The 18,432-nt window shown below is 44.7% G+C and overlaps 1 protein-coding gene across 1 annotated transcript in view; it reads left to right on the forward strand.

The window, feature by feature from the left end:
- ELP2 (elongator acetyltransferase complex subunit 2) overlaps positions 1-18,432 on the forward strand; it is a 159,478-nt gene that overhangs the window by 116,887 nt on the left and 24,159 nt on the right. The window contains exons 16-18 of the mRNA XM_083188429.1: positions 535-592; positions 8,859-8,931; positions 12,444-12,636. Of these exons, the coding sequence (XP_083044555.1) occupies positions 535-592; positions 8,859-8,931; positions 12,444-12,636 (324 nt within the window). The remainder of the gene's footprint in view (positions 1-534; positions 593-8,858; positions 8,932-12,443; positions 12,637-18,432) is intronic.

The following is an 18,432-nucleotide window of genomic DNA, read 5'->3' on the forward strand; positions in this document are numbered from 1 at the left end:
TCTATCTTTTGACTGCCGGCATCCTGGCATTAGAATTGCCAGCAGTGTATTGCTGCTCAAATCAAGTCCTTGCAACACACAGTGAATGTTCAGATATATTACTACTGACTAACATAGTATAGAATGTGCATTTCACCCAAAGATTATATTAAAATATAGTTTATAGGGCAAATGTTATTTCAGCTAAGTTTCTACTTGTTGGTTTGTATTGTTCTAATAATTTATTCATTTTTAGAATGAAGGTACTTATGTTAGTTGGGCGCCCACTATTGTTACTACGCTCATACCCCCACTATCCATGTCGGCATGTAGTTGCTTTTATATAGTGTGGAGAGCACAGCGAGGGGACGTGGAAAACTAAGCAAATAGCTTAGTGGGCGCCCAACTAACATATAAGTACCTGATGTATTATTGATTCTAATGTTCTTTAACTTTGTTAATAATAAACCTTGATAGTGTTTGGGATTTTTAAATAATTATTTAGAGTTTTTCAAGATTTACTTTTGACCGCATTCTAAATGGTCTTTTCTGCAGAGCCCCCAACGGAAGACTATCTATTGCAGAACACATTGTGGCCTGAGGTTCAGAAGTTGTAAGTTACAATTGTGTTTAGCAGCTATTTTTCCATTGTTCAATCACTATGCAAACTGTACACCTGGAAATGGTGAATTTCTTATGTTAAAATCTAATGTAGGGTACACACCAGAATGATCCCAACTATCTGAATTCAATTCCAACCGATTGTATGTAGATTGTATGTAGATTGGGCATGTTTTTGTATGTTTAGATCCAATTCCGATCCGATTCCAATCCGGTGCGCGTCCCCGCTGTCGTTTGGTCGTTTTACAGATCCTACCTGCTGCAGGTAGGATCTGTAAAAGATCCATTCAACTAGATACAGACTCAAATTGGATTGGGATCGGATTGGATGCAAATCATTAGCAGATTGTGTGCTCCAACAGATCGTGTGACCATCGCACAATCTGCTAACGATCTACTAACAATCAGGATTGTTCTGGTGAGTACCAGGCATTACAGTTATTTTAGAAATAGTAAGAAAATAATTTGTTTAATATTTTATTTTAAATGTTAACGTTTTTATTTGTATACTTTGAGTATAGTGTGAAATTTACATATAGCTCCACTTGTCGTAATAATCATAATCTATCATTTCAAACAGAAAATATTCAAAAATATATATGTATGTACCGTACTTTTATATAACAAAAACCTTCAATTGTTAGTGAGAAAGTTATAAAAAATTAATGCAAGAAAATGTTTGCCCAAAATAATTATATAAAACACAGAATTTCAGTCTATAACTGACTTGAGGTAGGAATAGATATCTAGACAGGTTGGGGGGAGTTTTGGGGAAAGGGGTCAGAACAGTCGTACAGGATTTGAATATAACGAAGATTTATTGGATTTACCCTCATATATTTATTTCTTTAATATATAATTGAAACAAGTGGAGGGTGGACACAAATTTATTATAGCAACAGGGAAAGGAAAGAATGTCGCTGTGTGGTGCACAAAGAAAAATGATTGATCTAAAATGTAACCTTTATTACAATTCTTTAAAATAGTAGTATGGACACAAACATTACAGAATATGAAACATGAAAGTGATTTAAAAAGGATAATATATCCTATTAGATGTGACTACAATACTATATCCCCTTGACAGAATTATTGATTTGTTTGTTAACCGGCTCAGCCCAAGCACTCGTAAATAACAGGTTATATTAGCTGTATGGAGTGTACGCCCGCTTGCAAGTCAGTGGCGGGTCCCGGGTCTGGTGTTTCGTCTCCGGTGCTGGTGCGTGGACGGTGTCCGATGTGAGCTGCCACTTTCACAGTCAGACCACCGTGTCGCCGTAGTCAGTAGTACGGAGCCGCAAACACCTCCCGCTGAGAGACGGGATAAGACGCGGCGTCTGTGAATAGTGCGCCGGGGGCTTGGAGCCCGTCTGAGCGGTCAGGAGAGAAAGTGCTGACGTCAGACACTGCGTCTCTGACTAGGCGTACCCAGTGGCGACTGGCACACGCTCGTGAGGCAAAGGCTCGGCTGGTTACAAATCACAACTATATAAACATTGATGTGTGGGGAAAGGGAGTAGGGAGTCACAACAATTAGCTGACTGGTCAGCGTACGCTTCGCTTATGGGAGCTTCATCAGGACCCACCTGGTCTGCACCGGTAAGCCCCTTATGTAAATAGTTTCTTATGCATATTCATGAGGTTTGCCGGATGTGGGCGTGTGCATCACATTGTTCCATTGATTCATTTAATTATGATAAAAGAAAGGAAAACAAGCGCATTGAGTTGTCTAAATATACGCACGAAGAATCTTCTTAAATTAATCTCTTTATTAGTATAATAATTGCTCTTCATTCATCTATAAAACGAGCTTAAAAGGTTATTTGTTCCTTATATATGTGTTCCCCTTTGTTAATGGCTATGGTGCTAGGATAATTGATTAATTGGTTTGCTTGAAACAAAGAAAATCTGATATCCACAGCGCAAATACAGTCTCGGCCCAGGGTAATCCCAGAAGAAAGCTTTCACCACAAATAGCTTTTAAGATACATAGGAAAAAACAAATTTGGGTATACCCACTGGCGAAACAGAAACCGAAAATGACTTGTCCTGGCGACAAGATGGTCACAGCTTATTATCTGAAAGACGCAGAGCAAACAAGAAAGGACCATAGTGCAACAGTGTAAAATAGAGTCCTATTGCTTTAATTTTCACAGGCCACTCACATGTGGGTTGTTTTTAAAGCGCATGTAACAGGTCTTTGATGATGGTAGATACAGCTGCTCAAGACCTGGATATGGGCTCAATGAAAAAAGCAATAGAACTCATCGTGAGTTTGTCATGGAGTGGGTGAGATGGCTCTGCATTGATTATTGAAGACCCCACAAGGGAACCACTTGATTGGAGGGACCACTGCTGATCCGTGTCTCAACTGACCCGATTGGGTGATATGCTTTTAATTTCTTTTGAAATTGTGAGTGTTACTAATAAATTGTTAAATTCTTTGGAACAACAGTATTGCACTATTGCTTTTTTCATTGAGCCCATCCAGGTCCTGAGCAGCTGTATCTACCATCATCAAAGACCTGTTACATGCGCTTTAAAAACAATTGGTTCGCTTGTTAGGTAAGTATTCAGTAAGTCATTAGGTCTGTAGTTTTGCATGTGTGTATGCATATCCCCTCTATTGTTTGCACTGTTGCAGGTTTGTATGATTTCTACCGTATGTCCGTAAAGATTATTGCTGGTGACATTCCTCCCTCATTCGTAAGTCTAAATGACTCAGGGTTTGTTTATTATTCTACATCTCTGGGGCAATCCCGAATTTCAATGGGTATCTTATGGGATAATGTTTTAATTGCCGAGGTTGGACCAGAACCGTGGTTGGTGCTTTTGGCGGCCGTAGACATGAGTGAATGTCCTCTTAATTCATAATGAGTTTGAACATAAAATAATTTGTATATAAGAGTAAGGGAGTGGAGAAAAAGAGGGGGGGATTTGGGGTTTATTCTGTGCTAGGTACAGAGTGTAATCCTATGGTTAGATGTTGGTAATAGTTAGGTTGGAAAAGATGCAATGTTGTCATGATTATTGGTGATTGGATCTGGTGATTGGATTGCTCCATGTGTATGCTGAAGAAAAAATATAGTAGAATTAGTAGGGACAAGTAATGTGACAAAAAAGGGGGTGGAAAAAATCCATTCACACTGTGCTGATAAAATACGTAAGGGGAAAAGAAAAAGAAGTGACCCGTGTCATGCGCGGGTATCATGTGAATATCAAAGATGTGTGATGTGACTTCGTTGTCATTAGAGGGAGTGAGTTCCGTGTGTGGGGGGTGAACAGTGTTTCCTTTTGGACACCCAAGAATCTCGAGGGGTCATTAGGGAACAGTTCTTGCATGTCCCGCACTTGAATGACCCTTTCTTGGAGATTGTGACCTTTTTCTCTTTTTCATCTCCCGCTCATCTCCCCGAGTAAATATGGGAAAGGATACTGATGAAAACACCAAGGCCCTTATTCTGGTTGGTGCGGTAATATCCGCGTGCGTTCGTGCCGCCGATGTTTTGTGTCTGCGCATGTGCAGAGGCGTCTCTGCGCATGTGCGAGCGGGGCGTACGGCCAAATCCTGCATGAAATGTGAACACTCCGAACAGGGGGTGGAGAGGGGCGTGAAGGGCTATTTGGGCTCATTACCATATGCATACGCCCCGCGTTTCATGGGCGTTCCCATGCAAACGCTGGGCGTACGTATGGTAATGCAGTCGTGACGCACGTGTAGGGGGCGGACATATGCCCGCCCAGATCCCTGCTTTTGCATGGAAAAATGTCCGTGTGGTCTGAGGTTGCGGGAGCTGGTGGACCACTCGGTCCTGCATTCGATGGTCTGCGACCATCGAATGATGGGGGAGGTTCCCTGAGATGGAGGAGGCGTATTCCATGAAAAATACACGTGCGGTCCGTTCGGCCAGCTTCTTACCGCATACGGACGGAGTTGGCGATCCGTATGGAAGGCGGGGTTTCGCACGCACGGTCCTGGCCGCATATTCGGATCCGGCCGCACCGATCAGAATAAGGCCCCAAGTATGAACATTCCCTACTTAGAATCCATCATTAAATCAGTTTCAGGGAAAGCTAACCCGAGCACGGCATTACGGAACCCACGGGTGCCATAAAAATACCCACCAATACTCATCTTTATTATTATACAACATGAGTCATCAATCAGATGATATATTCGCAGACATGTATATACCGTTCCCGTTTCACCATCGAAATGTTAAAATCACAAAGTCAATCTACTCACAACTAATTTTATCATTCATTTATTGTGTTTCCATGCAACACAAAAGGAAATACTGTTCACCCCCCCACACACGGAACTCACTCCCTCTAATGACAATGAAGGCACATCACACATCTTTGATATCCACATGATACCCGCATGACACGGGTCACTTCTCTATTCTCCTTTTCCCCTTCTTTTTCTTTTCCCCTCACGTATTTTATCAGCACAGTGTGAATGGATTTTTTTCACCCCCTTTTTTGTCACATTCCTTGTCCCTACTATTTCTACAATATTTTTTGGTACTTGTTTCCTAGAACGGCGCCCATCGCGGGCATCGCAGTAACATCGCATGCCATTATAATGGCATGCGATGCGACCGATGCGATGTCCGCGATTTTACATAGAAATGCATGGTAAAATGTAAATCGCGTCGGTCACATCGCATGCGGCCAAAAAATCGCATGCGATGCGACCGACGCGATTACCGATTTTACATATGGAACAATGTTAAATGGCCCAATTGACCCAATTTCACATAGGGAACAATGTTAAATGGCCCACAGACCCCAAATAGCCACCCTGAAGTGTGAAATGCCCCCCCCCAATTGTTAACGCGCACCCCACCATCAACGTCAACACGAAGCGTGACGAGCGGCGGCGGTACGCGTCCTCCGACCTTTTTTATACCCCCACTATCCACGTCGGCGTGGAGTTGAGAATAGAAAGTGTGGCGAGCGCAGCGAGCCACCGAGCCCGAAGCGTGGTGAGCGGACGAGGAATACGAGCCCGAAGCGTGGCGAGCGCACGCGGAATACTTGTTAAGTAATCCGTGTCCCCTCGCGGGGCTCGCTGCGCTCACCACGCTTCGGGAGTGTGTTCCGCGTCCCCTCGCGGGCGCGCTACGCTCTCCACGCTTCAGGCTCGGTGGCTCGCTGCACTCGCCACACTTTCTATTCTCAACTCCACGCCGACGTGGATAGTGGGGGTATGAAAAGGTCGGAGGACGCGTACCGCCGCCCCTCGCGGGCTTGTTGCGCTCGCCACGCTTCGGGGTTGACGTTGATGGTGGGGTGGCGTTAACAATTGGGGGGGGCATTTTACACTTCAGGGTGGGTATTTGGGGTCTGTGGGCCATTTAACATTACGGCCGCCAAAAGCACCAACCACGGTTCTGGTCCAACCTCAGCAATTAAAACATTATCCCATAAGATACCAATTGAAATTCGGGATTGTCCCAGAGATGGAGAATTATAAACAAACCCTGAGTCATTTAGACTTACGAATGAGGGAGGAATGTCACCAGCAATAATCTTTACGGACATACTGTACGGTAGAAATCATACAAACCTGCAACAGTGCAAACAATAGAGGGGATATGCATACGCATATGCATAACTACAGACCTAATGACTTACTGAATACTTACCTAACAAGCAAACCAATTAATCAATTATCCTAGCACCATAGCCATTAACAAAGGGGAACACTTGTATAAGGAACAAATAACCTTTTAAGCTCGTTTTACAGATGAATGAACAGCAATTATTATACTAATAAAGAGATTAATTTAAGAAGATTCTTCGTGCGTATATTTAGACAACTCAATGCGCTTGTTTTCCTTTCTTTTATCATAATTAAATTAATCAATGGAACAATGTGATGCACACGCCCACATCCGGCAACCCTCATGAATATGCATGAGAAACTAGGTACATAAGGGGCTTACCGGTGCAGACCAGGTGGGTCCTGATGAAGCTCCCATAAGCGAAGCGTACGCTGACCCGTCAGCTAATTGTTGTGACTCCCTACTCCCTTTCCCCACATATCAATGTTTATATATTTGTGATTTGTAACCAGCCGAGCCTTTGCCTCACGAGCGTGTGCCAGTCGCCACTGGGCACGCTTGGTCAAACACACAGTGTCTGACGTCAGCACTTTCTCTCCTGACCGCTCAGACGGGCTCCAAGCCCCCGGCGCACTATTCACAGACGCCGCGGCTTATCCCGTCTCTCAGCGGGAGGTGTTTGCGGCTCCATACTACTGACTGCGGTGGCACGGTGGTCTGACTGTGAAAGTGGCAGCTCACATCAGACACCGTCCACGCACCAGCACCGGAGCTGAAACCCCAGACCCAGGACCCGCCACTGACTTGCAAGCGGGAATACACTCCATACAGCTAATATAACCTGTTATTTACGAGTGCTTGGGCTGAGCCGGTTAACAAACAGTCTCCAACAAATTTAGTTTTTTTCACATACGTGGAGACAGACATCAAATCAATAATTCTGTCAAGGGGATATAGTATTGTAGTCACATCTAATAGGATATATTATCCTTTTTAAATCACTTTCATGTTTCATGTTCTGTAATGTTTGTGTCCATACTTCGCTACTATTTTAAAGAATTGTAATAAAGGTTACATTTTAGATCAATCATTTTTATTTGTGCACCACACAGCGACATTCTTTCCTTTCCCTGTTGCAGGAATAGATATCTTCTTGAAGGCCTCTGAAGTAGAGAAGTGCGGGTTCGGTTTTATCCGTATTACTCTGTTCTCATAACGGGCTATCTAAAACATCATCCGATAGCCAATAAGATTCTACTTTGAGAAGAAAGTAAATCTGGTTAAAACAGAACCCGCACATCTCTAATCGTGATTGATTTAGCTTTCAATATGTTCAATCTACGGAGTTTCTACCAAAGCAGGATTTGTGTATGTTTCTCCAGATCCAACCCAATGACCTCATTCCAAGTGACGCCCCTCAAAAGGTTCCCCTTTTTAATTGCAAAATATTTTGGTTTGATTTTTTTTTCATTATGTTACAATGAGAATGCCGCCATGGACGTAATGTCAATATTGCAAATTTTCATAATATTGATCATCGACCATATAGAGTCAGTATGCAAACACAAATTTTTAGTCAACATATTGTTTCTCATGTAATTTAAACCCAAAGCCTAGTAAAAATGTTGATGTATTGTATGTATCTACATGAATAATGTTGACCTTTTAATTATGTCGACATTATCATTGTTCACTGAATGCTGTCGACATTTGTTAACATTTTATTCAGTGACATTCTGGCTGCATGATATCCAGGAGCTATACTTACAGTGCCTTTAACTTGGAAAACTGATTCATCTTTGTGTATTGTACCTGTTAGGTATAATCCATTTTGTAAGTAACATTTTTGGATATTCAATTTTGTATACAGATGTACCGGGGGTCATCTTTGCAGGTTCCCGCCGCCTCCCCCGCTGTCGCCACCGGTCCCCCTCACCACCCCAACATACCCCCCTCCCCCCCCCCCTGAACTGGGCAGCATCTTCCTGAAGCAGAGAAAGGCAAGGATACGCTGCCCACGTGCGTCCCAGTCCCTATCGCCGGCGCTCGCCAGTGAAAGGGATCTGGCAGGCGCCGGGTTTGAATGAGCAGCGCTACATATGTATGTTTCCTAATTTATTACTCACGGTCTCACAATTGTTTAAACCCCCTTTTTTCCCCCTGTATCTCACCTCCAAAAAATACATTATTAAGAATTACTGTAACACATTCCTAAGACTTGTATAGTACTTGTGATTTTAGATATGCTCATATTAGTTATGTTATTTATTAACGATTTCTTATAAAGTTTCTTATATAGCGCAGCATATTCCCTTATACTTTACAATAGGAGACAATGATACAAAAAACTGGGTATTTACAGACAGTCAAAGGTATGAGGGCCCTGCTTGCAAGGTTACAATCTATAGGGATATAGGCATTAATTCCACCAGAATTCAAAGGTTCCTGTGTGCTGTATGATATAGTGACCCAGCACTTAGGGCCCTGGGTCAGGAGGATGGATAATGTGAAAAAGAAAGAGAGTAGATATGTAAGGATGTGATTAGATAGAAATACTTATTATTTTAATAGGAAAAAGTGTGGTTGCAATCCTAATTATTGAGCCAAATTGAGTAATAAAAGCTGCCTCAACCATAAATATAATAATGTTGTATTAAATAGATTCTTTGATTTCTCATTTTCTAGGTATGGGCATGGCTATGAAATCTTTTCTGTAGCTTGTAATAGCTCCAGAACAATTATTGCATCTGCATGTAAGGTAAGGGGACGGCATTGGAAAAAATGTGTGTGTACTTTTCTAAGTCTGCTATTAAATAGACTGTAGCTCCTATAGGCAGACGCAGGGGAGGGGGGTGTTCCACAGAAACCCTCCTCCTCTCTGCAAGTGGTTTAAAATGTGACTACAATAGCATTGGTGTATAATATGCAGGGGCGGATTGGCCATTATATCTACCGGGAACTTTCCCGGGAGGCCGATGGTAGTGAGGCCGAAAGATGCGCATGCAGCGCAAACAAATAAACAAGACAAATGTACAACGAGCTCAGCTCACCTCCGGCCGGGCTGACTGCTCAGCGGTAGGCGGCCTCACTTGCAGGCTCAGCCTCAGCCCAGTCCCCGTGTGGCCCCGCCTCCTCCGACTGTCACTGGTGGCTGCAGTCGGAGTGGAGATTCTTCCCAGAGTGGTCCCGCCTCCTCCCGCCCACTGTTCTCCTCGCAGGCTCTCTTCGTGCGGCGCTGCTGTCCACTGCCCCACCTCCTCCTCGAGTCCTCTATGGTTGTTCCATCAACCACATTAATTGGTGCCCTGCTACTGTATGCGGGACTTGGAGAACAGCGGGCGGGAGGAGGCGGGGCCGCAGGGGGCACTGGGTCGGCGACGGCGACTCGAGAGGACTCGAGGAGGCAGGGCTTGGAGGAGAACAGCGGGCGGGAGGAGGTGTGCTTGGCCGGGACTGGACGCAGGTTCCTGTGTGCAGGTGCCACTGCCGCCCCCTGCAGCGAGACCACCAACGCGCCAGCGGGACTATGGAGCCGGGAGCAGGATTGGGAGCAGTGCAAGTGCCCCATCGGAAGAAGCGGCAAACTGAGACCCGCCCCGGAGTAGTGGCTGATTGAAGTCACCATCCCTGGTAAGGCCGGGCGGTCTCTGTGTGACTGTGATTGTTGGATGGGGGATTAATATATGGGGGGGGGTGGGGGGTGGGGGGTGGGGGGGGGGGGGGGCGGCGGGGGCGTTTACTGGGTCAAAGTATATATGATTAGATGGATATAAGAGAGGCAGTGTATATTTGCATATATATGGATGAGAGTGGAGGTAGGTGCATGTATGTATAAATTAGACCATCAGTGTATGTATGAGATTAGCAGTGTATGTATGTATAAAAGTGGTGGTATGAGTGGCGTGTATGTATGTATGAGAGCAGCAGGGTGTATGAATGTACATTATGTATGAGACCGGCAGGGTGTATGTATGTATGTATGAGAGCAGCAGGGACCATGTATGTATGAGAGCAGCAGGAACCATGTATGTATGAGAGCGGCAGGATGTATGTATGAGAGCGGCAGGGACCGGGTGTATGTATGAGAGCGGCAAGGTGTATGTATGCATGTATGTATGAGAGTGGCAGGGACCATGTCTGTAGGAGAGTGGCAGGGTGTATGTATGTATGTATGAGAGCGGCAGGGTGTATGTATGTATGTATGAGGGCGGCAGGGTGTATGTATGTATGAGAGCGGCAGGGTGTATGTATGTATGTATGGATGATAGCGGCAGGGTGTATGTATGTATGAGAGCGGCAGGGTGTATGTATGTATGTATGGATGAGAGCGGCAGGGTGTATGTATGTATGTATGGATGAGAGCGGCAGGGTGTATGTATGTATGGATGAGAGCGGCAGGGTGTATGTATGTATGGATGAGAGCGGCAGGGTGTATGTATGTATGGATGAGAGCGGCAGGGTGTATGTATGTATGGATGAGAGCGGCAGGGTGTATGTATGTATGAGAGCGGCAGGGTGTATGTATGTATGTATGGATGAGAGCGGCAGGGTGTATGTATGTATGGATGAGAGCGGCAGGGTGTATGTATGTATGTATGTATGGATGAGAGCGGCAGGGTGTATGTATGTATGGATGAGAGCGGCAGGGTGTATGTATGTATGTATGAGAGCGGCAGGGTGTATGTATGTATGTATGAGAGTGGCAGGGACCAGGTGTATGTATGTATGTATGAGATCGGCAGGGTGTATGTATGTATGAGAGCGGCAGGGTGTATGTATGTATGTATGTATGGATGAGAGCGGCAGGGTGTATGTATGTATGTATGAGAGCGGCAGGGTGTATGTATGTATGTATGAGAGTGGCAGGGACCAGGTGTATGTATGTATGTATGAGATCGGCAGGGTGTATGTATGTATGAGAGCGGCAGGGTGTATGTATGTATGTATGTATGGATGAGAGCGGCAGGGTGTATGTATGTATGTATGAGAGCGGCAGGGTGTATGTATGTATGAGAGCGGCAGGGTGTATGTATGTATGTATGTATGGATGAGAGCGGCAGGGTGTATGTATGTATGTATGAGAGCGGCAGGGTGTATGTATGTATGTATGAGAGCGGCAGGGTGAATGTATGTATGTATGAGAGTGGCAGGGACCAGGTGTATGTATGTATGAGATCGGCAGGGTGTATGTATGTATGAGAGCGGCAGGGACCGGGTGCATGTATTTATGAGAGCGGCCATTATTGATTTGTAGCCGCCCACATGAGGCCACTGCCAGAAATTTTCCAGGGCCACTTTTAGTCCCCAATCCGCCCCTGATAATATGATTACTAGAGCTGCCACCACATCTTGCAGTTTAAGGACAGAGCAGAGCTGCTCCACATACGCAGTGGTAGCCGCTTCCAAATGCGATGTTCATGTGGATTCCATTCCTCAAACAGTACACTAGACCAGAGAGTAGCTACTAGGAGGAAGAATGAGCATGAACCCCACCATGAGGTGGCAGAATGTGTGCTTAGAAAGTGCAGATTCTGTTATGTTTGTGTATTTGTAATGGTATGTTTCACCTTTTCCTGACCACTTATGTAAATGTTGGATACAGCTTATACTCAGTGTTGCCTACTTTCTGGCTGCCCTCTCTGGGAGAGGGGAGCCAGTTCAGTGAGGCAAAGGAGGCGGATTTGCCGGCGGGATAGGGGCAGGGTCACCATTTGGAGGCGTGGCTTCTGCGGTCACTCCCACTCTCCGTGGTGCGCTGCTGCTGCGTGATGCAAAGCTGCAGGCAGCGCTACCACATCTCGCAGAGACACCCGCCGCCGGCACTTTGTGATAATCACAGCTTATTGCCGGGCAGCTAAAAAACACAGACGGGAGAAATATTTAAAAAGCTAAATGCAGGAGGATCGCCAACCCTGCCTATACTAAAGACTATACTGTTAAATTATAATTTGTGTACAAACAGACTAACGTGTACAATAATGTTAAGGTTCTACTACTGCACCCCCAGACTCCTGCTCTTGCTCCAATGTTCCACAATGTGGGAAATTGTGGATTGCATTTGGAAACCCCCACCTGCGTTTGCCACTGGCTTGAAATAGAACATTTTGCTTGTTTAGCTATACTATGACAGGGTTTGTTTTTAGTGTACAGTAGATATTTCAAAGAAAAATCCCTGCTGCAACATTTATACATGAAAACTGATCTGTAGGGATAGGTCAGACTTGCCTTGCCAGGGATTGACCCACTTTCAATTTCTTTCCTCATGTTAAGGCTTCCAAAAGAGAACATGCAGTAATTATCTTGTGGAGTACTACAAGCTGGAAGCAGACCCAGAGCTTGTCTTTTCACAATCTGACTGTTACTCAGATGGCATTTTCTCCTGATGACAAATTCCTATTAGCAGTTTCCAGAGATAGAAACTGGTCCCTGTGGAGGAAGCAGGAGGGAATCCCAACACAGTCAGGTGAATAGCAGATGTGTTTGTGTGCTCTCTTGTTAATTAGTTGTTTGACCAGGAAAGTAAGGTAATTTCAGATGTATACACATTTTTCAGATGTATACTCATTATTATTGACAAATGACTGGTTATATGGGTGTACTTAACCATATAACTTTTCAGGTAGTTTTTTTTTTTTTTTTTTGCAGTAATTCCAAATATTGTGTTTAATAAAAACGCAGTATTGTCTCTTTATTTGTGTTAAACTCTTTTGACATTTTATGCAAATGTATTTTACATTAAGGGGGGAATTCAATTAGCCCCGTTAATAGAACGAGGGTGAAAAAGATGGGTAGCTTTGATGCCCTGGAATATTCAATGACATTTTCTCACCTGTACAATATTAAGACATAGAATCCAGGATAAGCTCCTGGTCCCATGAGTTTAACATGGAAGTGGCAAAGAAAAACGTGCTATTTATCAGGATTTAGTTTTTGGCAAGGTTCCCAATGCCATTTAGGATGCTCTTCACGGAGTAGTGGTGGAGAATTGCTGTTAGGGTAGAGTTTTGTCATACTGGTCATTGACAACACTTTAGTTACATAGTGAAGACCTTACACATGTGGATGGCCAGCTGTCAGAATACAGACGCTGGCCTCTTGATGGATGGAATCCCGTCAGGGGCAAGGTACTACCGGTTGAGTATACCTTACCCAAAATGCTAGCGACCACGAACATTTTAAAAAAGGGATTTTTACGGATTTCGAAATACATATATATTTTTTTCATATTTACCTGGTCCCCTGGCAATGCCCCGATGTCCCCCGACATCTACGGTGTACTCTGGCATCCACGGCGACCATCAAAATCCAATACAGCGGCATTCCCGGTCGGTGCGGTGCGCCAGTGACACTCCCATGCAATAAATCCTTGAACTGGGGATGCCACTGAAGAGGATTCCCATGCCCGCCATGGACAACAGGTGACGAGATGAGTATAAAAAAGTGTGTGGGGGGGACAGGGACCTACGGTTTTTGGAATACTTTGGATATGGGCTATCCGGATAAGGGATACCCAACCTGTATACTAACCCTCCTTTCTTGCAGCCTAAACCTAACCCCACCTTCCTGCTTGTGCCTAAACCAAAGTCCTGCTCTCCGCTGCCTAAACCTAACCTTAAGTCCCCCCACTAGTGCCTAAACCTAACCCCCTCCCCAGTCAGCATTGTGATCTATTCAGAGATCTAGCGCCAGCTCAGATCAGGCATTGGTATATTGATCTCCAGCATCCTGACATAACAGCACCCTGTGAAGACAGATGGACTAGTTTGAGGGACCTGCTGGAGCAACTTGAATATTATTATTTACTATTTATTTCATAGATCGCCACCAAAACTAAAAAAAATTTTGAATTGATTTACATTTTAAGCCCTTCACTACAATTTTTTATCCTATATTACCAAGCAAATGTTGATCTCAAGGCATTCTGACTGTAAATCCGTGGCAGCATGCTTAACTAGTTTCTGCTAATTCCAGAATCCCCTTGTGCTACTGCATGTGGCAGCCTATCCTGCCCACTGTTCCTAAATGCACAGCTCTCGACATAAGTATTGGAACTTACACCAGTCCCATGCTGGCTGCAACAGATCTGGCTTCCATTCTCACATAACCCTCCCATGAGACCGCTCAATGCTGTTGCATGGTCGCTAATTACCACTGCAGATCGCAGTCTACATTAATATTACTTGGGACTACGATATGACCCCTCTGTTCAAAACCCTGAAAAACAAAGCTTTTGAGAGTTTGGCCATGTTAGTCTACACAATCTTCAGATGGTGTAAACTACTTGAAGCCCCTTTGTGGTATAGTACAGATGAGAGCGCATCCAATCCCCCTCCTACAGCCACCTTGAAGTGCCAGCCCCAATTTCAGAAACTGACACAAGGCAAAGCCTTTTCCATTATCCATTATACTGGTGAAGTAACTCGTAGAGACATCAGCTATGGGTTTCCCTATGTATGTAGAAAGTATCCAACACTGCAATTGTTAATACATACTGTATGCCCCTAATAGTTAAATAAAGAGCAGTGATGGGGGTTTTTTTGACCGTTTAATATCCAACTTACTTTTTTTTATAATGTTATTAAATATTTAACCAGATTTTTTTTTTTTTAACCAATCTGTTGAAATTGGTGGAAAATATTTTTACGTACTATTTGGCTCAATTTTCTTGGTTTTCCAATACTTTCCTGTAAAGTACTATACACTTTAAGTTGGATTGAGGGTTTTTCATTTCACTTTCCTGGTTCTGCCGAACCTGTTAGTTAAAGTTAAGTTATGTGCAAGTAAGGTTAGTAAGAATGACATTTATATAATGCAGGTTTTTAGCATCTACTATTTCATTTTGCAGAACATTCATTCCCTGCAAAAGTAAGAAAAATGGATGCATCCACCCACCCCTCCCTTCAGCCCTGCAATTCAGAACTTGCCTTCTATTTTCTGATACAGTGTGGACTTTTAGCTTTCATATATATTTTTTATGAAAAAAGGAATTTTGTAACCAGTCGCACAGGAAAAATCTGATGTAGACCCCTATATCACTGATATTAGCAAAGTTGCTCTTCACCCGGGGTGTGCTGCCACTAAGACAGGAAATTTAGGCATACATTTACAGGAAAGAAAAGACTGTCATTTTTTGTGGCGCACTAGAAATATTAAAGAAAAAACAATTGTAAAATGTAACTTTTAATAGTATCTCATTTTAAAAGAACTGCGACATATAAAAAACATTGACCATAGGAGGTACGTGAAAAAAGTAGGAAACTTTTAAAAAAGGGGATATAATCCTCTTATGGTGAACCCCAATATACCTTCCCCTGTGTGAGAGTACGAGTTCCTCAATCACTCAGACACCGAGCAGATGAAACCAGAAGAATGGTTTATTTTCCACAGCACGCACAAATAGACAATAAACAGTGGCAAATGTAAATTGCAGAGTAGAAAGATATTCAGGTAGCAGGCCCAAACAGACAGTCCTTGTATAGTCACAGTCCCAGATCAGTTCCACAGGGCAAACTATCACTTAGCCCACACAGCAGTGATAGCATATAAGTCCACACGATACCTAGACAGAGCATAACCTCTTAGTCCAGGACAGTCCATCAAATTCTCTTCCTGGCTTGTGTGCGAGTCATTTTAAAAACTTCCAATTCCCACGCTTCTCCATACCAACAGTGGGCTTGCACTCAATCCCTATTGGTGGATTCAAGTCAGGTTTATCCCCCCTCCCAGGTACTGCTGCTGCCCATCTGCTTCTGCCCCCTGCTGGGGTCGGTTCCAGAAAGTCTGGAAGTGGCCAAGATATGCATAGCAGAGTCAACCCAAGATATAAAACACAGTCTGATTACATTATGTGGTGGTCACCCCCTGTGGACAACCCTCCTGTTGATAGTAGGGGAATTTGATCACCCCCTGTGGTGATTGTCCTTCAGCTATCCCCCTCATGTAAACAGCAGGAACAATAATCGGCTGATTACATTATGGGCTGATCACCCCCTGTGAAGATTGTCCCTCAGCTTCCACCCTCCTGTGATAGCAGGAACAAAAGGATGGTAATTGGACATACACAGGAAAGAATTCACCACAAGGTTATTTCCTGTCCGACCAGATTTGCTTAACAGCATCTAATACTATGGTACACACAGATATGGGGAATAGAAACATCTATGGGGAATATGAGGGTACCGACGGACTAAAATAGTACATTAATTACTACACCTAATAAAATATAGTAATTACAGATTTACAGTGAATCTGATAACCTCACATTCCTTCCCCTACTATTGTAGTCCCGGTACCCAGCTGTTCAGGAACCAATAACAACCTGGAATAGCGGGATGCAGAGCCGAGAATCTGGGGTTTGGATATACCACCTGAGTCCCACAGGGTGACATCATACCAAACCCATCTTGTAAAAGGCGGCTGGTTTGCAGAACCAGCAAGGGCATGATTACAGTCTAAGTCATACATTGGAACTAACAAGGGCTGTAGCAATTCCTCTTCTTCGGATTCTGGGTACCCCCCCTCTGCAACATTGTAACCTACTAATACTTTTGCCTCGGGCACAATGGGGCAGGGACCACTTTCCACCTCCCCCTCTTGCCCAAGGAACAGGGGCCAAACAGCAGGCCAATATAGGGGCTCTGGCCCTGGCACTTCCACCACCCCGTCATGTCCTTCCTCCCCCAAACCCAAACTAGGGGCATGGCACATTTCAGTCCAGCATTTGGTCTCAATGTCCAGGGCTGAGGAGGGACCCTCCATCACAAACAATTCCGCTGGTGGCTGCAGGACAGGCTGTGTCAGCTCTGTCCCCTTAAAAGCCAGATGCTCACCTGCAGCTACTTCTGCGCACACCTCCTTCTCCGCGATAGCCTCCTTCCCCAGCTGAGTATGCTGGGCAGCCCGAAACACGACGTCATCTGTGACTGGTGGGCTGGTGGCCTGGATGTTGTCGGATACTCCTCTAACCACGGCGATCTCTTCTTGGACGCAGTCCTCATAGATCCCCTGGCAGCAGGATAATAGCTCTGCATCTCCCACCTCAGCAAAAGGGAAGCAGTAGTGCAGCTCCTCCCTAGGATGGGGGAGAAGCAATTGCAAACGGTGCCTTTCATCACGCCCCCTGCGACACTGATCTTGCCATGCTGGGGTATCCAGGAGCCCCCGATCAATCGCCTCTTCCTCTGCCACCACGAAGCACTCCTCCAGACACTGCAATTGTTCCCACACACTCAACTGGGCACCGAAATGGAGGATCCAGGCTCGATAATCAGCAAATGCATTTGTAGGATCTCCCTGATCGTGAAGGATCTGCTGAAGGATTTCCCCGCGAGTGCAGGATTGGATGGGTATACCTCGCAGCTGACCTTCTGCTATCAGCTCCTCCATACTCATTTCTTCAAGGGCAGTTAGGGGCCCCCCTGACAACGACCCTTCTCTTGCGGTAACAATTAATTCTGTGGCAGACCCCTCGGTTGTCTGCCCAGATTGCAGTAGCCCCCTTCTAGACCTTTCCTCTGGTTCTATCTGGGGCATCAATTTATTCTGGACTTGTCCTTCAGCCTCAGAATATTGTCCTCTTTGTAGCATCTGGGTAACTGTAGCAATCACTTCCTCTGTAAATTCTACAAACTCTGGCTCTCCTAGCAGATTCCAAGAAGTGGCCTCACCTTTACAGTGCAGGAATGCATCCCCCAGGTAACACACTTTGTCCTGTATGCTGGATACTCTCCACCCACTGACCATCTGCTGAGCGTCTTCCCAGTACTTCCAGATATACTGCATTTTCCTGACAATAAATAACAGATCCGGCTTCCCAGCCTGCCGATACACTGAAGAACCTCCATCCCTGAGCTCCTCTGCTACAGGGGTCTTGAGGCATCGATTTTCTTTCCTTGGAAACATTTTCCCTTTCCACAGGAATGACACCTGCTCACTTGCTGAACATCACCTTATTGCATTTTCCGTTTCCTTACATACGGTCTGATCCTCTGTTCTCTGTGCTTTCTGTGCTCGAAGGTTGGTGTCTGAATGATCCCACTGTCGCTGCCGCCAAATGTGAGAGTACGAGTTCCTCAATCACTCAGACACCGAGCAGATGAAACCAGAAGAATGGTTTATTTTCCACAGCACGCACAAATAGACAATAAACAGTGGCAAATGTAAATTGCAGAGTAGAAAGATATTCAGGTAGCAGGCCCAAACAGACAGTCCTTGTATAGTCACAGTCCCAGATCAGTTCCACAGGGCAAACTATCACTTA

Source organism: Crinia signifera, chromosome 5 (genome assembly GCF_055691185.1).
Source record: "Crinia signifera chromosome 5, ASM5569118v1, whole genome shotgun sequence".
NCBI classification, from domain to species: Eukaryota; Metazoa; Chordata; class Amphibia; order Anura; family Myobatrachidae; genus Crinia; species Crinia signifera.